Source organism: Epinephelus moara, chromosome 23, assembly GCF_006386435.1.
Source record: "Epinephelus moara isolate mb chromosome 23, YSFRI_EMoa_1.0, whole genome shotgun sequence".
Classification (NCBI taxonomy): domain Eukaryota; kingdom Metazoa; phylum Chordata; class Actinopteri; order Perciformes; family Serranidae; genus Epinephelus; species Epinephelus moara.
In genome coordinates, this window is record NC_065528.1 from 7,661,355 (window position 1) to 7,684,398 (window position 23,044).

The 23,044-nt window shown below is 40.6% G+C and overlaps 1 protein-coding gene across 4 annotated transcripts in view; it reads left to right on the forward strand.

Moving 5' to 3' along the window:
• Nucleotides 1-11,912, forward strand: part of ntf3 (neurotrophin 3) — a 50,503-nt gene extending 38,591 nt beyond the window's left edge. For all 4 annotated transcript variants that reach the window (XM_050036629.1, XM_050036631.1, XM_050036632.1 and 1 more), the window contains one exon: nt 7,262-11,912. In XM_050036629.1, the coding sequence (XP_049892586.1) occupies nt 7,262-8,149 (888 nt within the window). In that variant the 3' untranslated portion in view covers nt 8,150-11,912. The remainder of the gene's footprint in view (nt 1-7,261) is intronic.
• Nucleotides 11,913-23,044: the final 11,132 nt, after the last annotated feature.

A 23,044-nucleotide genomic window follows, 5' to 3' on the forward strand; every position in this document is an offset into this window, starting at 1 on the left:
GATCTGACTGCAATTTGTCTTGGTTTTCCTGGACAGCTTAGAGATTTGGATTGATGCTACACCAGTCCAGTACTCCAGTTTGGGACATTATCAGTGGTGGAGCGAGGGGGTGGCTTCTGGGGCTCCAGCCCTGAATATTTTCAAAATACCTTCAACTTTGTGTCATTTACCTTCAGTCTACCTGACTGGACTGGCTAATAAGTGGAGCCAAAAGTCCTATTATTTCTTTATCAGTAATGTTTATGTCAAATTTCTACCTTACCTATGTCGTGCCTTAAAAATAGTAAAGTCATCCAATTTTTGGCCCTTTTAGGTGGCAAGTCCTCAACATTTGTAGTGCTATGATTTCACAATGATTAAGACAGTTGGTGAACAGATAGAAAATAGATTGTAGGCTCTACAGGATGTTTTTTTTCCTTGTCAACTATCATGTTTTTCCCATATGATGTACAGATTGTAAGGCATTCTATTTTCTCAAATAACTTGAAAAACAGTGCATATAGCTGCCGTTAATAGAAAAAAAAAATCTCTCCAGTGAAGCACACCCCAGAACCCCTTCAGGTTTGGGCTTTGCCCTGGATGTTTACCGTGTCTGGCTCCTGGACATAATGTTGAAAAATGGGACATTACGTGCATAATCATGAACATTCTTAATTAACTATATACACTTAATGTACTTCAGATTTGATATTGTACTGTACATACATATCCTTACCATTAACCTGTTTATATTTTTTGGCATTGTGTATTTCAGATTTGCACCTTATCGTATATTTTATAATTACCCACTTTACATATGCAGTCTTTCCTACTTTGTAATTTAATGCCACACAGCAATTTTCTTTGGGATAAATCTTATCTTAGTTTAGATTGTGGTGGTATCATATCTGAGTCTAGAGGGTGGTGGTAATGCACATGAAGCTCTGTCAAATACTGTTAAACAATCTAACAAGCCCTTCATATGAAGCATATGGATTCCTTTACTGTACATACACATACCTTGTTTGTATTTCCATCGACATGTCTGCATATTCATGTTGCCTCCAGATCTGAGTTTCATGCAAAGGTCATCTGAAAGAAAGGGACAAAACTAAACTGAGTTTCACCTTGATGCCTTTGAAACAGGTGGACTCATAATATCCTGACAATCTGTGGCTGCACACCCATATATTTTATTGCATTTTATCTTTCGGGAGCATAAACATCTGTCAGCCTTTTTCTTTCTTCCTTTATCTCTCTCACACATACAGTTTGACTTTCATTTACCTCAAACTAACACCTAATTATAAGCCCAAACCTAAACTCTAGTCCTTGTCCTAAAATAACTTCTTGCAGAGGTGAGGACGGGCAAAGTGTCCTCACTGGGAGGGTGTTTCCTTATTTCCCTGTCCTTGTGCTGATATTTGTTCCTACAATAAGCATAGAAATGCACACAGCACACGCGCACACACACAGTGTCATTGTCACCCTGCCCACTGAGGCAGTTATCGCTCACCCACTGTCTGTGCTCCGTTAGCCTTCAGAAGCCTGAATGTCAACATCATAAACTACAGTCAGGGTTTTTATGGCAGTGATTATTGCAGCAGGAAGAAAAATTAATTTGTCTCACTGGATGCAGTTTTCACGGGGCAGGCGCCTGATTTACAAAGAGATCTTTATTCATACATTTGGATTTAATCACCAAAGCAAAGGCAAAGAAATTAAGTGAAAACTCAAATGTTGTGTCCATGTCACATTAAGTGGCAAATGTCACATCTGCTTCTCTTAGCTGCAGGTTGTTTCAGGCTGAGGAGCAGAGTTGCAAGGGACAAACATAAAGCACACCAAATATTAATAAAGTTCACAGCATCAAGATGAGTTTTTAAAGGAATGTTTCACCCATAAAATGACCATTTGTACTCACCCGGTGTTTCTTTGAATTTGTGAAGAAAACTGTTTTTCTCACATGGGTGCATAGCGAACGAAGAATCCAAAAACAGAGAAAATTCAATGTGAATTGGAGTAAAAGGGAGCCGCGTTTTACAACAGAAAATCTAGATCAAAACATCATTTTACTGCACAAGTTGTTAGAGAGTTTGTAAACAGCTGTTTTAATATAGTTTTGCTGATGTTAAATACAACCCCCTTTTCTTTCAATTAATCAAGGATTTTCTCTCCTTTTTTTTGGATTCTTCGTTCAAAATTGATTTGCAAATTGTCATTTTGTTGGGAAGTGTTCCTTTAGATGCAGATGCTTTTTTTTATTTTTTTTTTGTGTTAAATTCACATTTTATAAACTAATGAAAACTCTGTTGATTTAGCATGTAGGTAATGCTTTTGTGCCAGTGTCTGTGTCTGGGCTGCACAGTTTTATGTGTTTTTGTTCACTGCCATCTACGAATAAATTAATAGCTCACTAATAATGAATTTATCCTTAATATGTTCAGTTGGCAGTCATGTTGCATTGTGGGTAATGTAGGTGCCAGCTTTTGACAATGAAAAAAAAAAAAAAAAAAAAATGTATATATATATATATATATATATATATATATATATATATATATATATATATATCAAATATATATATATATATATATATATATATATATATCAAATATATATATATATCCTATATATCCTTGTTGTTTTCCATTGTGAGTCAGAGAGTACATTTATGGGCGTTGAACTGATGAACATTCCAGCAGTGTGCGTGTTATGCCTGTGTGTTCATATGTGACTGCTTTATGACACTGAGAAGAAGGGATTGTTTTAAGGTTAAGACTTACTGTCAAGGTTAAAGTATGTGTGCATGCATGCATTATGTCAGTGAGAATCCTGAGAGTGCAAAAGGACAAGTGTGTTTGTGCAAGTGCATGACTTTGTGCAGAGTTTCCAATAAATTCCATTAAAACTTCTCTTTGGACAGAAACAGAGAGAAATGTGCCGCGTATCTGTGTGTGTGCGCTTATGTTTGTGTGTTTGTGCCTTTTCTGAGCCATTGATTGTAAGGTGACATTGCTGCTGAACAAATGCCCCTCCCTTTCTCCCTCTGTCCAACAGCTGTACCATCCAGCTATAACATCGCTGATGGGAACAAATCACCTCTTTTTGTTTGCAGCCGTCTGTTTGTCCTCTGTCTGAAAGACATTTGAACCTTAACTTGTCCAGAGAGGGTTTAGTGAACATGTTTATGTGCATTAGATTGCAACATAGGCGACAACTTCCCCAAAACATAAAGCATGCGTCACCACCTGCTTATTTATAGGAATACTATAATTACATATGACACTGGGGAAAAGTATGCTGATACGTCATTTTGTTCTTTGACTTTGTCATGGATTGTATACATTTTTCTTCAAGGGAATACTTGTGTTACTTAGTCAGGATGCTGGGAAACGTCAGCTAGGATTGACAGCCTATAACAAAAAAACTCTATTAAAACATACTGATAAGAAACATGTCATGTAAACTTGTATTCAAGCTAATACGGTATCCTTTTATCATCCTTGTTTTTCCAGAATTATACTCAATAATTATACTGATATTTACACAAACACATTCACTACACAGTTCCATTAGGCAATCACTGAGCACACCTTGTTGTTTGTGAATTAGGATTAGCAGAGGTGGTTAAAGTTTTATCTTTTGTGATCACTTTTTTCCTACATGACTGCCTCACATGACCTGTGCTGTGAAGCACAAAGAAGCCTCTGTCCTTTTCGTGGTAGTTAACGTTAAAAAGAAGTGAAAAAATTTGAGGCAGTTGTTAATTTAGCAGAGGTGGCCCACTCCTGCTCTAAACAGCTGTGGGAAACCTCTGCGGTTACACAACCATGTAGTGCGTCAACCCAACTAGTCATTTTGGCCACAATACAACATGAGAACGACTCATCTTTGAGGATCGTAAAGCAGCTGGAAAATGGATAGAAGAGTTGAAAGAAGAGCAGCAGAGAAGTTGAGAAATACTTTACTTGTATCTGAACATGATCTCATCCCTACTCATCATATTTTGACGCTTGGGTTGAAATCAAGATACAATGCAAAAGGCTGCCCCCAGCATACAGTGACACCAGGGGGCAGCCTGATGTGTTGTACCTTGACACAGGTGATTGACGGTGAGGTTTAGGCAACAAACCTAGCCTAATTGGTAAGGGTTAGAAAAACATAACGTAACTAACGACTGACTAATGACTCAAAATTACAAAAAAACTCAACTTTGACTTGTAGTTCCACACAGGACAGTGGTCTCCTAGTCTCCTGGGTCAATGCCCTGTGCACGTTGGACCATTCACCTCCCCTACCGCCCACCTTAAGCAGACTTTCTTACCCTTTATACTATGTCCATTGCTCTAAACATCTAATAATGACAGAGGAGTTTACATTACAGACACTAAAGGGTGCATTGTGCGTCTGTACAGTATCTGACGTGAGGGACCACTGCTCATGTGGCATTTTTTGACGCCCTGGAAGTGAGACCAGGTTGACGTACAACAGCTGTCAATATATTGCACATAGGCAAGTGTGCTTCACTTCATTCAACATGACCGAAATAGTTCTCACAAACCACAAACACTAGGGTGACATTTGAAAGTTACCAAACGTGTTTATTGTTCCTTAGTATTGCAGCAGGCAGTATCTTTTTCACGCAGCTGTGATCGATATTTTTATCTTAACAATGGAAAATGTGCAAACTACTTGCTTTCAACGGGGGTTGCTCAAAGTGACAAATCTACAACATCATCTTTTAGCTTTTTGTTTTTGGTCCACAGCTTTACTGCATCGGTTCAGTCTCACAGCTCCTATCAGTATCATTTTCATCCACAGCAGACAGAGGTTTTCAGTTAAAAAGCTAAACTTATTGTAAGCTGCCCTGTCCAGCACCAAATGGCAGTCATATGAAGTAAGTACCTCGCTGGTGAAGCATTTAGCAGCTAAAGAACCTGATATTTCCCTCAGGAAATGGTGGAGACCAAAACAGAGCTAAAGTTAGAGAGAATACTGGATTTATATTTGTCAGGTGGCCACAAACACTGCTAATGTTGCTCTGTGTCTGCCTGATGTGCAAGTGAGGGAACTTGCTGACCTTTAAGGTGATTATATATCAGTGCTATGTGTACAGTTTGTTTCTGCTGCCCCAAGTGGCTGAAATATCAGTAATTGCAGGTTTAATAGTGGGATTAACAAGTGTCTTTCTATCAAACTATCTGATGGCCGACAGTAGAAGACAGTGCCTGCACTTGGGGGTGCTTATAGGTGGAAGTTTATGAATGAGCTTTAGTGAAAAACAAAGCAACAGCAACAAACAGCTTTTCCGAGACCTGGGGAGTGACGATATATCTTTCCTATGTACATCCTGACCCATGCTGATTGGAAACAAGCATGTGGTGCTGAAACATCTGCTTTTGTGCACCTGACATACACAAACATTAGAGAAATGCTTGCAGATCTCCTACTGATCACCACTGGGGTTTTTAAACTCTCCTGGGAGTGAAATTCTGTGAAAGAGACAAACAAACTGAGAAAGCTGGAACTCATTCAGGTTTGAGCAGATTACTGAGTATATGTCACCATTCAGGGCACCGAGGCTGAGAGCATAACCTGAGCCAAGATGTACTGTAGTAAGAATAGACACTTCAGGTAGGGCTTGTCTCGGTAACATTTTTGGTTTCGGCTGGAGGAAGTAAGAAAAGAGCCATGGCTTGGGGTAATGCAATCTCCGATCAACATTTCCAAAACTACTGCAGAAAAAAGTGTATTTTTCATGTTTTTCTAAAGTATCTGTCAAGGAATTGTAAAGATAGCTAAACAAGAATGATGAGTTAGCTTGATATGGTTCTTATTACAGGCTTGAGTGTTGTTTTGTCATACCTTGACAGTTTCGATGACTGTGCCTGTTGTCATCATCAGAAGCGTCACGTGATGTGGTGACGTGTCCGACAACCTGGATAAAACATCTACAGGACACGTCACCGCAACATCATGTGACGCTTCTGATGATGATGACAGATGCAGTCGTCGAAACTGTCAAGGTATGACAAGCTAAGTGTTATAAGTAGGCTATATGAATTTGTTTAGACTAAGAATGATGAGTGTTCAGTGTTTCATATCTTAACAATAGAAAAATTACAATGTACATTTTCTGTTTTTTTTGCTAAAAGATAGGGCTGAATATGATGCCGGATACCTTTAAGGTATCGGCCAAATTTCGTGCAGAGCTCACACTTCTACACCTATACTGAGGTGTGGTGAAGTCGAGCATGGTATGACTGACAGGGTTGGCAGTTCGGCCTGCCAAGATGCCATCAAAGTGTTTCCCATTTCATTCACATTATGGGTATCGCATGAAGTACTCTATAGGTATCTGTATCATTTTAAGGATACAGGTATTGGTACTGGTATCGCTGTTCAATATGAAGCAGGGCGTAACCTTTCAGAATCATCCTGCTGGTCCGAGGATTTCAACCAGCAACCTTTCCATCATAAAACTGCTGCTCCAAAAAGTAAACTACAAATACATTTTAAAAACAATCACTATAGGTAACTCATGCTTTTAAAAAGAGACAGACACGCTATGGCAATGCGACAAAGTGCGTGTGTGCCTTTAAGATGCTTGTGCCAGGCATTTTCCTGGAATACTCTGAACAGAATTATGGGTGTTTTATGGCCACATGGTATGTTGTACATGTTGCAGCACGTTAGTTCCCATAACTGTGTGTTCTACCAAGACACACACACACACACACACACACACACACTGCTGCTGTTATTTACAGTGTGGTAACTGAGTTCAAGCCAAACATTTCCACAAAGCCACAAATGTATGCTGAACTAGCTCTTAGGGGTTTGTGAGTGCAATGTAAATATAGATGTACAGATCGCTGTCAGTGGATTACTTTGATGCCAATAAAAACTTTGAAAGTGAGGATTCTCAAGCAAATTCTTAAGTTATGACTTTTGAGACCATTATATCATTAGGAAGTAAGTTATACTGAATTTATTACAATTGCTGCTGTTGTTGCAACTGCTGACCGTGTTGACAAGTGGGCCAAATCAGTGGGCCAAAATACAGTAATCAACTTCCTGGGGTTTTTAGAAAAATGGCATGCAACCTTTCGAGTTTTACCTCATACTTTATCTTTGCCTCACCTCTCTCCCTCCACCCTGTAACACTCCTGTGCCCACTTGGGAGAGTGCACCTCACAGATTCGATTGGAGGAAATGGACTAATGTTCTAACTCCTGTAAAGCACATCTCTTAATTTTTTTTCTCTTTCTTTCTGCAGATCTTACAGGTGAATCTAGTGATGTCCATCCTGCTGTATGTGATGGTCCTCGTGTACCTCTATGGTATCCAGGCAACCAACATGGACAGCAGTCGCCAGGGACAACAGCAGCAGCAGCAGCAGCCAAGTCCCGACCCCTTAAACTCCCTTATCATCCAGCTGCTTCAGGCTGACCTGACGAGGGGGAAGACCCGGGGGAACCAGAGCCAACAGGGGAAAAACAGGGACACTGAGCCCCAGGACACGCTGCCTCCTCTCCTCAGTGCAAACTTTCCTTTAGAGGAGGAAGGCGATGCAGAGCAGTGGGGGGCGGGGGGTCGCAGCGGCGGGAGCAGCGACGATGTGGTTGACCGGCAGGTGATGCTGCTAAACTCAGACCTTCTAAGGCAGCATAAGCGGTACAACTCACCTCGGGTGTTGCTGAGCGATCGGCCACCACTGCAGCCGCCACCACTGTACCTCTCAGACGATTACGTGACCGATGGACTGGATGGCGGGGCAGCTGGAAACAAGACGAGAAAGAAGCGTCACGCTGAACACAGGAGCTATCGTGGGGAATATTCTGTGTGTGACAGCGAGAGTCAGTGGGTGACGGATAAAACCCAAGCAGTGGACACCAGGGGGGAGCCCGTCACTGTTCTGGGCAAAATTAGAACCAGTGCCACAAAGGACATCAAACAGTACTTTTATGAGACACGCTGTCGGACCCCCAGGCCTTTCAAAGGTGGCTGCAGGGGCATCGATGACAAGAACTGGAACTCGCAGTGCAAGACTACCCAGACTTATGTTCGAGCGCTGACGCAGGTTCGCAATTTAGTGAGCTGGAGGTGGATACGTATAGACACTTCCTGCGTCTGCGCTTTGTCAAGGAAACGTCATAGGACGTAAACAAAACAATACCAGCCCTGCTGGGGACTACATGTTTGGAATTCTACTTCCTGTATAGGATTTTATTTCCTGATGACAGTGCTCTCCACCACAGGAGTATGCTTCATGGTGGTGAAGAGCAACACTCTGCTATAAAATGATGCTTCTACTGAAGAAATCTTGGGTCCACTTAAATGATATTTCACATTGATGTGCTGCAAATCCACAAGCCGGTGCAGCGCTGCTGTTACAGAAGAACTCATTTGAGAGGGGCTGGGGAGGGAGGGAGTGTGTGAGGGGGAACTGTACATATAAATTATTTAAATTATATAAAATGCATGTAGTTTATACATGTTTATCTATCTATATATGATGTATGAATATATTGTGTTATTTATTGAAAGAAGTCTTCTTCAAAAGGAAGAAAATGTCTATAAAAAAAAGGAATGAAACAACTCATTTTGAGACTATAATACAAAGCTGGGCTGCAAAGGTGCTCCACAGTAAGACTTTACATGTGCCTTGACCAGTGTGGCTGCAGAGCAGAGAGATAGAACATGGTAACTCACAGGCAGCGGTTGCTGCATATGTTCTGCGGGCAAACCTAAAAAGTGACTGGGGCCTGTTCTGTCCTACGGCCCAAATTCTTAGCGTTGCCCCGTAATGAGGTATAAGGCATCTTATGACCGAAACACTGATTTCAGATTTTACACTGCGCCCACAACTGACCATATTCTTACTATATGTTGTAAAACACCACTTACATCCATTCATTCCTCTGGGAGACAGTTTTGACCAAATAAAAAATAGGAATTCCTCTTGTGGAATCTGCTGGCAGTGACTGACAGTCATCAAACCACCTTGACTCTGTTCACCATGTTTTACTCTCAACTGATAATCATAAGCTGTTTTTGTTTCTTTCCATTAATAAAAAAGCTAAATTTCTTACAGTTGGAAACATTTCATTAACAAATTCCCTTTACAAATTTTGAAAAATTGTGACAAATAGTACATTACTTCAGTGATACTATATTATATTAAGACAAATAATACAATCCTCCTTAAAGTTATATTTTGACCACCTGCTTTACTTAGGATCAGAGGTGTGGACTTGAGTCACATGACATTATTTGATGACTTTAGACTTGAGTTAACAAAATGAAAAAAGACTTGCAACTGCACCTGGACTTAAACACCGGCGACTCATGACTCCACTTGGACCTTAGCCTTTTGACTTGAAAATATTTTATACCTTTCCCCAATCCCAAGGACTTCAAAAGTATGTTATTTCAAAAGTGTGCCACGAATCAATTCCTGAATCAACTAACATTAACACTATTCATTCCCAGCAAGTCGACATGTAATTCCCTATCCTATTTATTTGACCCAATCCAACAGCATCCAGTCAAGTTGACCAGATGCTGTCATACAGAACTTATGTCACATTACTGAACGCCGATTGGATACCAAAGATAACTTTGTTCTTTTACAAAATCTATGTGGTGGTCAACAAAGAATTAAGATGAAGATGCAACAACTTCCAATAAACGTGTTGTAACAAACAGGTACAAATTTTAAAAAGCAGTCATGATTTTTGTAAATGTGTTACTCTTTGTTAAATGCCACATTTGGTGAAGAGCACATTATGGCTTGTTTAGGACTCAAAACTCAAAGTTTAGGACTTGGTACATGACCTGGGACTTGTCTTAACTTTGGACTTTATGTGAGACTTGTCTGTGTTGACTTGGGACCTGACTGGGCACTTGATTGCAAAGAGCTGAGACTGACTTGTGACTTGCAAATCAATGATTTGGTCTCACCTCTGCTTGTTACCAACTCTAAGATGGAGTACATGGGATAAAAGCTGGCAAATTCCTAACAAGGTCAGTTATTAGTTATTGTAAAGCAGCAGCCATTACAGAAGTCCCTCACACTGTTACTGTCCTGTTATAAAATGGAGTTGGGTTTATGCTGCAAGTGTGTGTTAAAGTTAAATCTCTCAAACTGCCACTTCTGAGGAAAAGCTTTGCTATTGGCTTTGTGACCATGGGATGTTTTTAGTTTGATGGCTTCTACATTTTACATGTCAAGTCTTTTAATTATGTCATCTTGCTGACTGGAGAATTAGCGCCACCTACTGCTTATTTAAATGAACGAACTGTCAATATTCACATAACAGTAGTTGATGGAAAAGTGCATGAATTTTCATTTTCTTTTGCTGATTTTCTGAAAATTCAGTTCAAAATTTGTGCAGCATTTGGATGGAAACCCAACTATTGACTGCTGGTGTCCCCAAGTTGTGTGTTTAGGGACTTCCAGGGAGTTCAGCCAGGGAGAAAGAGTGACTACGTTTGCATGCACAAAATATTCTGTTTTTTGCCCTTATTCAAAAAAGACATTTTTACTACTAAGCTGTTTACACTGCTAATGAAAAGTAATGTTCCACTAATACTTCTGTTTACATGCAGCTGTGCATGCTAGTTGGTTTGTGTATATTACATCATGGATATGCGCAGAACTGACCGTAAGCAGACAAGAGTCATATGTCCCAAACTGTTGTAAAAACCCCAACTGACACCTATTCAAAATTTGCTTTTTACATGACTCATATCAAATACAGAATATTATCATATATGGAATAATAGTGGAATATTAGTGTGCATGTCAACATAATCAGTGTTTGTTGATCAGAGGTGTGATCAGTCCTCATTTATACCATCAGATGTTTAACACTTTTTTTCACCAGTCATAGCATAGAGAGAGAACAGACATACAGATGGAACTTTATGGCATGGGGTCAGTGGTTAAAAGACGCACAGCTGACGATGTAGAAAATGATGGAAAAGTGTGTTTCGGTGTGTGTATGTGTGCCTCACATCATTTCACTCACATTGCATAAAATATTGCTCTAGAGGGACTTCTACAATGGCTCCCATTGTGTGTGGTGCTAACCCACAGTATATGCAGAATGAACTCAAAGTCAAACTTCAATGATGGTTATCATCGCGGCATCCTTGTTATCTGATATTAGTCACAGTACTTACAGTTTTGAAAACCCAGATGCCAAGAGCAAAGCAGCCAGAGTCATAATGTTCCTTATTGTTTATTTGCTAATATATAAAAATAGGTCCCAATCAAGACCAAGTCATAGAAAAAAGAACACGTCTTGCCTCAGAAACGGAAGTTTCAGACACATCCTAAGCAGTGAAAAAGAACCTGTAAAAAATAGGGCAATTTATGTGACATTTTGCAAAGCTGAGAAACAAATCTGATTTCATGCCAACAACCTGCAGCCTCCATAAAATGTCCTCATATCTGAGATGAAACGGTACAACCATCTGAGAGCAAAGCAGGAGATCAAAAAAGACAGAACGACATAAATGTAAAGAGACACATCAGAACAGCTGAGAAAAAAAAACAGAGAAACTGAAAGATCGAATTAAGCAAATCCCTAAAAGTGCAGTGAGACAGAAACAGACCAGAGGCAATGTGATTGACAGAGATATGACTCAGTCATTATCGAATTCCTCAGAGGTTGCTGCAGATCACAGACTGTGTTTTAAGAGTAAAAGGTATGTTATGCATTAGATGGTATGTGAAGAGACAGGAGGACTTAGCCAATAAGAGGATACCAAGAAGGAGATGACTGCTAGCGTGATATAAACACATGTCCTGGGTTACCATGAGGTATGAGTGTCAGTCAAAGCAATAAGTATCACTTTTAAGAACATATTCCACTGTGTTGTTTAAAAATGGATGGATTTTCAGGAATAAAGTTTTTTAAAATGGATATATGGTGTTTGTGGTATCAAACAATTCCTTGAAGGGTCAGGGGACTGCTGCTGGGTTGAAGAGGGAATACTGCACACGTTTGCATTCATACTATTATCTTGGGAGGATTAGCATGGCATGCATGTGATCTTTGTCAATGTATCTTTGGGTTTTAAAGGAAAAATCCACCCTTAAACACACCGAAACCATTAGACCATTAGACAAATATATGTCATCATGTTAAGATATTTCAATGCACTGCAATGAAGTTTTGGTGTCTAACAAACAAAATCTAAAATTAAGGGCTTCTTTCTGAAGCTGCCAACATACATCAGTAGTTAACAATCAATCACACTGGGCCAGAATCTGAAATAAACACATACCAAGCAGCAAATACGGGGAAGATAGGCACATCCTGTACCTGCCTGGCCTTGCATCTCACTCTGCTAGCTTATCATGACAGTAAAATTAACTGCTCTGTTCCAACAAAGTTAGGCTAAAAAAAGTGCATGCAAGCTGTGCAACTGTGCTGTTCTGTTGGGAGGTGCAGTGACTTAAACCAATGGTGAGTAAGAAACAATACAAATAAGACATGTAATTTCTTAAGCTATGACTAAAGGAAAATTCCACTAACTGCTAGGCTAATTTATACAATGTCACGTTCACCCCGCTTAAGCTAATAATAGGCAACTAGCAAAAAGCAATTATTTTGTCAATGAACCTTGACAGTTATTATTGAGCGAATTATTACACTTTTATTAAAGTACGTTGCTGTTAATCTTAATATATGGTTATGTGTTGCACCCATACTTATGACAGCAATAAAATAATAACATGGAGGCTTCGTCTCCGTGAACCAAGACAGCAAACCTTTTATTTCCTTGTCCGGAGCAGCGCATTACAGCTACACTGCTTCCAATTCTTTTCCTTTCAAAATAAAAGCCCTGGATATATACACTGCATCACTACTTACCAGAGGGAACTGACTCACATACTGAGGCTGTGGTGATCAGTATATTCAGGTAATTTTAATAAGGCCTTTTCTTTGAATTTGTATCAAAAATAATACGTTATCTCAATGAAAAACAACAAAACATTACCATCACCATTGTTATCTCAACAATGACACACTACTACTCATGATAGCCGCCCTCGTCAGTCTTTTAACTAAAAATTAACACTATAGAACTTTAAGAAGTTTTACTTTTGTCCAAATGTTTGCTGGCAGGTGACTGTGAGCTAGTATTGCTGCCAAACATTCTGTTGATCCACTAAAAGTTAAATAACCGGTGGCTAGTAGCACCGCATAAGCAATTGAGGGGTAATGCTAACAGAAAATGGATGAATGACAGAACTGATGACATTAAATATTTGAGAGAACCTACTGATGGATTTTGAAAGTGATGGGAGAATGACAAAGAAGCCCTTAATGGAGTAAACAACACACTTAACATCTGAAAGTTAATTTTCCTTTAAGTGCCTTACTTCACCTTCCTAACCCACATTATTCTATTCCATTACACCCACCCACAACAGCTTCTGTCATTTGCCGGACAGTTGCATCTCTCAGTTGGACTATGAAAGTCTGTGCCATAACATACAGATTCTGTACAGTCTATATAAAGGCCTTATGCAATTTTTATTAAGTTCTATAAGGCTCTAGGCCTTTGGTTATTATGACACAGAACTTTGTGAACTCAAAGTAGATAGACATATTTTCTGCAGCTGGTTGTGAAACAGACTAGAGCACTGGTTTCAGTCATTTCAAAGCACTGATTTTCCATATTTATTGAAAACACTGAATGAGAGTGTGACATCTCTTTTTTGGACATTCATGGCTGAGTTGTGAACAAGTGTGAATGTTTTGACCAGACATTACTGCTTCAGTAGTTATTGTGTACTGCAAAGTGTCAGTTTCTACAAGTCCAGTATCCCTAGGAAGTGTGTCTATATTGGATGATTTTGCATCTTATGCCCAAAGCAAATGTTCAGTGCCAATGCATAGCGTGCTCCTTATGTAGCAAGGTAGAAAGTAAGGGTATTGAGTTTGTGGTGGTGGGTAGCCATGAAGCACACCAGAGCAGTGTGGAGTGAGGAGGTTTCTGAAGCAATCTGACCAGCCAGCAAGCAGTTCTTATTAAGTCTTATCTTATTACTGACACCTTAACCATAGCTTATCTGCCACAAACACATTTTTCCTGAAACATTTCATAGTTGTCGTGTGCAGGTGTTAGAATGAAGAAATTTGAAAACATTGGCATTTGATATTAAAAAAAAAAAAAACATACTGTACACACACAACTGAAAGTAATCCAGAATTCTGCAGAATCATTCAATATTGAAACTCTGGCTTGGTGATAGGGTTGATTCTTACATGTTGTGCAAAACTTCTAGAACAGAAAAAAAGTATGACTTTTCTCTCAATCTCCAGCTAAACTTTGTCATGATATGAAGGCAAAGTGTGTCAGGTGTTATATAGTTCAATGCTTTAAGAGCTGTTAAGGATGTGGAAAAAATTGTGACTACCCTGGCTTTACTTTTTCATGCTGATGAACTCAAAAGTAGATGTTGTACCCTGACTGACACAGAACTACATCTTTTTGGTACCACAGTACAACATACCAGAGGATGCTGTACACAACCCATCAGAACCCAACAGTTTCTCTTCTACTTCGGTTAATGCTTTACGCAGATGAGACAGTTGTGTTCGCACACAAGATTATCGCCTTTTGAAGTTCTTACTGTGGCATATTTTGTTGCCAACTGACTTTGATGGGAATGATAACAGGCACAAAGCTTGGCAGTGATGTCAGCCATGTCATGAGGTCATCCACTGATAATTATCTCTCACCAGAGCTTGTCACAAAATGTGACAACATCAATTAGACCTCCCATGATTATCCATCACCCCTCTCTGCCTCCCACTAACCCCAATGTCCTCAGGCAAGAGACAGTTTCTCTCCATTGTTTTCCCCCCACCTGGAGGTGTGATCAGACATGCACCCCTTCTGAAGCCTATTCATGCGAACCTACAGGGGTGTTTGATTTGTTATTAATTTGAGGCTGGTGAGGAAAGCGGTAGGAGGGGAACAGCAGAATGTGCCGTCTCTAATGACCCAGGGGTTTTACAGAAGGGTAAAGCTGACTTAAGGAGATGTACATACATGCAGAGCTGGGATTTGAGGCAGTAATCTCCTATTCTAAGAGAAGCTTACCACTTGTCAGGCTGCAGAGGAGAGCAGATCAGCAATGCCTTCAATGTGCTGACTGAATGTGCACTCATATTTAAAGTGCTTTAGGTGTAAAGGGCAAATTTCAGTGAATGAAAGAAACTTAATCCTTGGGTAGATCGGTGCTCTTGGGGTAGGGCTGAGCAGCAGTAAACAACTCTGTAATTACTAACAGAAAGTACAGTTTAGATGCCATTATTAATTTTGCCCTTCATAAATTTTAATTATCCACATGGTCAATGACTATTTGAGGATGAAGCAGCTGAGAGAGTTTAAGCTAGCAAATATTAGTGTTCAAGTAGGCAAACTTGATGTCATTCATCAATACCCTCTAAAAATCTGCATTTCTTCCTATGCCCTCGTGTCTCCAGTTGGCTCTTTCAGCTCTCTTACAGCCAGGACTGAAGGCGCACACATGGCCAACTCGTCTAATCTGTGATGTCACACCAACGTACAGCTCCAGACAGTATTAGTGGGGGAACATGGCAAAGGTGATTGTAAGAGCAGCCAGAATGATTACGTAGTTGCAAGGGGAGACATAGCTGAAAGAATATCTCAAAAAACCTGAGAGAATCACTTTGTTACCTTTTTGTTACATGTTCTGATTGACAGAATCTTTTTTTAATATGAGGATGTGAGGGTAAAAGCTTAAATAAACATCCTACACTAGCTCTCTTAAAGGGAACCTATAATGCCTTTTCCTATATTTTGAATACATAATTTTACAATGTTGGATATTCATATTAAACATGGCCAAAATTCGAAATAATGAGGTAACCATATGTAAAAGTAATCCCTGTAAGTAAAACTCACAGGCTTCAGACCATTCTGAATACTGTAGAGCCTATATAGCCTACACTGCTACATGTAGGCATATGCTAACATCAGAGAAACGTGCTATCTCTATAAACAGATTCTGCAATCATGTTTGAGCAGCAGGTAAACAGTCCGTGTGAAGAGGCGAAACGCTTTGACTAAAATGCTATATTGGAACTCACTGGCTATCTTCTGATGCAAGCTTTATATTAGCCTTTTTAAAATTGCTTTTATACATGTATAAAAGCCGGAATTGCCAGGAAATCTCTTGGCTAAACCGGATCAGCCCGAAATATTGGTCCACAGCCCCAGAGGCTTTATCTTTATCTGAAAATAATTGATAGGTTCCGAGATTGGGAAAGGTAAAATCTTGGTTGCTGATGTTATTAATTTCTCCCTGATTTTAAGGTCATATTCCTGCAAGAACATGTAAGATTGTGAGGACTTTAGAAGCTTTAATTGCTGATTAGTCATGGAAAAATGCTGCAATTCTCTGTTACAGTCATTTGGAGACACCGAGATACGGAAGACCCATAAAAAATGGCCAACCAGAGCAGACTGGTCTTTTTCAGGAGGGGATTTAAAAGGTGATAAAATGAAATATGTCAGACAGAGCCTGAGGTGTTTTAGCAGAGAATGTATAAAAGAATGTGAAAAATGAAGTGTTACGTTAACATTAAGTATGGAAACATGCTCTAGTAGGAACCTAAAATACAAGTATGAACCTGAAAATGGGCCTGATAGGAGCCCTTTAATGGTTTTCTACCTTTAAAAGAAGTAATTTATTAATTAATTCGCCAACATTTTCTTGCATTTAGTGGCATTCCTTCCCAACAAAAAACAGCTAAGTCATCAGACCTTACAAGGAAAAGATCTGTTGCAAGTACAGTAAATTTGAAGCTTTTGTACGCATTTCCCCCAGCTATTACTAATATGCGTACAAAATGTTGCTTGGCCTGGGTATAAGGGCCTTAACCTATATCCCTGTTGCATGTTATTATAATTGGGAAAAAGGATTTTTTAAGTACAGGACAAAACCAAATTGACAGACATGGCCGTAAAAAGAGCTTGCTGAACTTCAAGAGGGTTTTCCCTCTCAATCCTGTGTTGGTACTGTACCTGTAGGGGGGATTTGTAGAGAAGGGAATTCTGTGTCCTGGATCGGGCTGTTCGTGCGGAGCACTGCGTGAGATCCCTGTCTTAAACTAAGGCACTGAAAGCCATTTGGGTGTTTTCATGCAGTCCTAGAGCCTGCTGACAGCCAGGAGGTCACAGGTCACAAGTGTTTACAGATGGCAGGATCACAACAAGGATAAGAGGTGTAGACAAGATTTGGAAACTGTCAATCAAGCTCATTGCTGGTAGTGTATTTCTGACTGCAGTCCACTAGGTCTAAAGAATAGTAAACGGCTTCTAAGCCAACAATCTTAAAGCTTTGAAGAACTCTGCCAACAAAGTTCAAAAGAAGTTGCTGTTCTCACTCATATTTATCTGTTTGTTCTAAAGATCTGAAAAACATCTGAAGTGATATGGATGGAATTTGGTGCATTGTTGATAAGATGTTGATATCCAAAACAAAACACATATTTCTTCCTGGCTGCATTATGAAGTTTTGTGGTGATGTGATTGTTGCAAACCAAGTGTTGACTGTTGGGTTATTTTATCAGAAAAATCAAAGATTAACAAACAAACATGAACCACTATGAAAACTTAAGGTCTGTCAGAACTTTTCAACAAAGGAGGACATTTGTGGGCGGCACGGTGGTGTGGTGGTTAGCACTGTCGCCTCACGGCAAGAGGGTTCCCGGTTCGATCCCGGGTGTGGGAGCCCTTCTGTGCGGAGTTTGCATGTTCTCCCCGTGTCAGCGTGGGTTCTCTCCGGGCACTCCGGCTTCCTCCCACAGTCCAAAGACATGCAGATTGGGGATTAGGTTAATTGATAACTCTAAATTGTCCGTAGGTGTGAATGTGAGCGTGAATGGTTGTTTGTCTCTATGTGTCAGCCCTGCGATAGTCTGGCGACCTGTCCAGGGTGTACCCTGCCTCTCGCCCGATGTCAGCTGGGATAGGCTCCAGCCCCCCCGCGACCCTCAAGAGGATGAAGCGGTTAGAAGATGAATGAATGAATGAATGAGGACATTTGTGCTCTCCTGAGTATAACTGAGTTACGAAAAGTTTCAGGCTCATTTTAAAGATTAATGACTGTGCATAAGAAGGGATAGTGGATTTGGGAAGTCTCTGACGAGGCTTAATGATTTATATAGAGAGTAAATACAAGAAATGTCATTTAAGGAGTGGAATTTTAATCTTGCAGCATCATTAGGGCAAAAATCTGTGGTTGTTGAAATACTTTGGTTTATGACCAAATACCTACAAAACTAATGACCTTCCCATCAGCTTCAGCTGTGGATTGTCGTTAATGCTAATAAGCAAATGTTAGCATGCTAACACGCCTGACAACAATGCTTAAAATTATATCTGTATAACATCAACATTCTAACATTAATATTTTGAGCCAACCCCATCTCACAGAAATATGCAAAATGACCATAACCTCTTTGTACCGTATTACATGGTGGTGCCACTTGCAGTGTTAAAATTACCTGCCGGCACCACAGAAACAATATCTGTATACATGTTCAGATATCTGTTTATCTGTTTATAGAGCATAGCCAAAATGGTGTCTGGACCTGTCTTGAGTTGCTAATCAAACTGTTAATAATGACCGGTGCATGGATGAGGAAGTCTTGACCCGGATAATGCTGGCTACTCCAGATCTCCCAAAATATTGGCTGTTGCCCTAAAAGGCTTTATTGTTGTTAAACGATAAATAGGTTCCGAGACTGCCCCACCCTCACACGCTACACAGACTTAGGCCTCATTTACACTGCAAGCAATGTGTTCGCATAGCGCTTGCCAACGGTCACTGTTTACTCGCGTTTTCATTTCGGAGAGCATGTTATAAGGTTTGAGTATTCACACCGCATTCCTTCTACGTGCTGCTCGAGTCACGCTGCTTTCGCGAGCAAGCTCGAAAATAGAAGAGACGCCGATTTTTTGCACGAGTTGCGAGCAAACGGTCACGTTATTCAACAAAAAACACAAGTTTGTGTGTGTTGTGACGTCTCTCAGCCACCGTAGACATCTCCCCCTTGACCAACCGAGACCTGACAGGCACATGTTTCATGTACTTACTCATTCTCCATGTGCAAGTTGGAATAATCACTGGCGCACGAACCTGTCCACCCTGGGCTTTGGGTCCAAACTCACTTCTTCTTCTTTGGGGTTTATTGGAGATTTGCAAACACGGTGCACTATCGCCACCAACTGTTCGGGTGTGGTTTGTATTTTGATGGGACAGCAGCAGCCACTGCGCGACGCGTCTGTTTGGTTTTGGTGTGAATACACATGTGCTGCCGCTTCGCTTGTGGACCGCTTCACGAGTGCTATGCAAACGCATCGCTTGCGGTGTAAATGAGGCCTTAGTCGCTCTTTAAACTACCTATTGCAGAATTGTCCAGGAAATTTGTGTGTCTAATATGAAATGGGATCCTAATTGACTGGACTGGCATTGTTTTCATTGTGCAAGCATGTTACTTTAACATCCCCACCACGTAATGCTGTGTTAAGAGGTTGTTGTTTGTTATGTATTTCTATAAGACCAGGCTGTGTGAGCATGTTGGCTCACTCATGGGAACATTTACCTCACAGCTTTGCATACGCTCAGCCTCACAGAGATTCTTGCATGGCTGTCAACTTTTGCGTTATTACCTGTCTTGTAGACTGGCCCTATGTCAAAGATGGTATATACTATATATTTCCATTGTAGTTTGTTCTGGCCATGGATAAGACATGACGGTTTACACACTGAATGAATTTGGGTCTCAGGATAATAAAATAGGCCATCTATTTATCAAACACTTGCATTGCACAGTTCTCAAACCTTCAAACACTCAAGGATTTTCATTGCGTGTGGGAGCCCTGTCAAACATATATTTCGCCTACCTCTCATGCCAGAAGCTCTGAATATCAGAGGATTAAACGGGACTTTACAGGACCAGGTCGTACCCAGAGCAAGTGCTTCGTTCAACATCAGACATTCCAAAACACGGCTTTGAGGGATCCACTAATACCACGTTTTTAAACTCCTAGTATTGCAAGACACAAGTCCTAATATGGTCCTTAGGGGGGCCAACTCACAGTATTGCCTTAAATAGGTATGCTCTGCAATACATTTTAAATCTATGTATGCTTAGCCATTCTTCAAATGCCTGTTAATGCTGAGAGAAGTCACCCATCATGCTGCAAAACAGGAGCAAGTTTATTAAATTTGGTTTAAGGTCATTTGAAGGCTGCAGACATGTTTAAAGTCCAGGATACAATTTAATTTACAAATTGAGTTTATAGAGCTGTACTGTACAGCAACAGGTTTTCAGTGACATTTCCTGTGGGAGTTACCGGTCCTGCCTCTGATTTATTTTCCCTCCATGCTTAGAACAGTTTATTTTGACCTATTAAACCAAGAATTAGTCAGTGATTGATATCTATTGTCATCCCTGGATCAGAAAACTGAAGCTACCACACAGTAGTGTTTATAGTGTCAAACAAAACTTGTTACTAAAACTGAATTGTACACAGTAATGATCCTGTAATGTGCTTTCCTCTCGATCAGCATGTCACACAGCGTTTATGCTGGCAGAGGTCCCTGACATTGGAAGGCAAAAGAAAAACAGAGGCGTTGCCAAATGCTTGATCAAAAAGGGAAAAAAACTGTCAAAGTCTTAAGGGATTTTTAAGCTACAGTACATTTAGTGTTGACACTGGCAAAAGTTGAGAGAAACTGTCCCACATGGAGACATTTAATTGGGTGACAATGGGAGGCCTGTGTACACTGCAGAGGGTGAGTCCATATTGGTGAGCGCATGCACACACACACACACACACACAGACACACACAGACACACACACACACACACACACACACACACACACACACACACACATCAGGGGATTATAAAAGAGGAAATGGAGGAAATGAGACGGTGCTTTTTTGTGAGATGACTGACAGGTAAAACTTTAAGATGTGAGGCCATCTCTAAGCTGGCCTTCAGTGTGAACATCTGGTGTTAAACGCTGTATTGACCACCCACTGCGTCCATGTGTGTGCGTGTGTGTGTGTGTGTGTGTGTGAGTGTGTGAGAGAGAGAGAGAGACAGAGACAGAGACAGAGACAGAGACAGAGAGACAGAGACCACGGGGGCGATAAGCATTGCTTTGTACAGCGATGTATAGGGCTCTTTTAGAGCATGGAATCCATAAGGAGTATTTTTTTCCTCTGTTATGGTCTCTCATTAAAGGAGGGGAGAACACACAGACACATAAGCAGCCCCTGAGGTCTCCTTCACAATGTACGCCTATATGTTGTAATTTTAAACTGTCAAGTCTAATTTAAATTTACAGACCAGCAATCAAAAGCTTAACAGTAAAACAACACAACGGGACAATGGAATCAGTCGGATGGTAAATTCATCTTCTAACCGCTTCATCCTCTTGAGGGTCGCGGGGGGGCTGGAGCCTATCCCAGCTGACATCGGGCGAGAGGCAGGGTACACCCTGGACAGGTCGCCAGACTATCGCAGGGCTGACATATAGAGACAAACAACCATTCACGCTCACATTCAATTTAGAGTTATCAATTAACCTAGTCCCCAATCCGCATGTCTTTGGACTGTGGGAGGAAGCCGGAGTGCCCGGAGAGAACCCACGCCGACACGGGGAGAACATGCAAACTCCGCACAGAAGGGCTCCCACGCCCGGGATCGAACCGGCAACCCTCTTGCTGTGAGGCGAGAGTGCTAACCACCACACCACCGTGCCGCCCGGATGGTAAATGCAAGGTGCAAACACATTTATCAACTATAACCCCCTGAGTGACTGTAACTGTGATAAAAAAAATAACTGGGGTGGGATTTTCCTGTGTTTACTTGACCAAAGAATTATTGTGTGTTTACTAACACTCTTCTCATAATGAAAGCCCTTTAAACAAAAAAAAGAAAGGAAGGGTGGTGGTCAGACTACAAACATTTCTCAAACGATAGCAATTTGGATAGTTTCCTTTGACCCAACAGCTACAGTATATTCAAAGAACCCCAATTTGATTTTTATCAAAATTATCATCACTGATCAGAATCCACAAAGCCTCTTTTGTTTGCCAGATTATGTGTGAATGGGGAGCCTAAGCTTTGTCTCTTGCCTGCACTGTGCTGCTTTTTAATTCTTAATTCTATTAAAATTCTTTTTTTTTCCTCCAGAGAATCCATTCATTGGACTTAAATGAACCACTTACTACCAGTTCTCAATGACAGGTTAATGCACAAGGTCACCAAGGTCACCACAATTGTTGAACATTTCCAAGGGTTCAACCATTCAGGGCTCAACCCAAACCAAGGAAGGGTCTTAGAGCATGCTCCCCCGTGGAGATTTTTTTTCCCATTGAGGACACTATTTTTCAAGCCAACACATTCTCACTCCAACCTTGTCACATACTGACATTTGATCATGGACTTTCTGCATCCAGATATGATGTGCAAGGTACCCTGGGTGCGTTGGTTGTTGACATTCTGGGAAACGGTGTCAAGTTCGGCCTGTTACATTCATTGTCTTCTTTACAGTCTCTTTCAAAATAAACGCACTACGTTGGTACAACACTGTGAATTGATCGACAAATGCATGTGGCTGGGTTTAGGCAACACAAGTACATGGTTAGGTTTAGGAAAAAAGAACAGGGTTTAGCTTTAGAATCTTACGTGACGCTAACACTGCTCTCTTGAGTTTAAGTCTGGGGTTGTTGGACCCCTCCCACCCGGCCCACTCAGACTTACAGTGGGGCAAAAAAGTATTTAGTCAGCCACTGATTTTGCAAGTTCTCCTACTTAGAAAGATGAGAGAGGTCTGTAATTTTCATCAGAGGTACACTTCAACTATGAGAGACAAAATGAAAAAAAAAATCCAGGAAATCACAGGATTTTTAAAGAATTTATTTGTAAATTATGGTGGAAAATAAGTATTTGGTCACCCACAAACAAGCAAGATTTCTGGC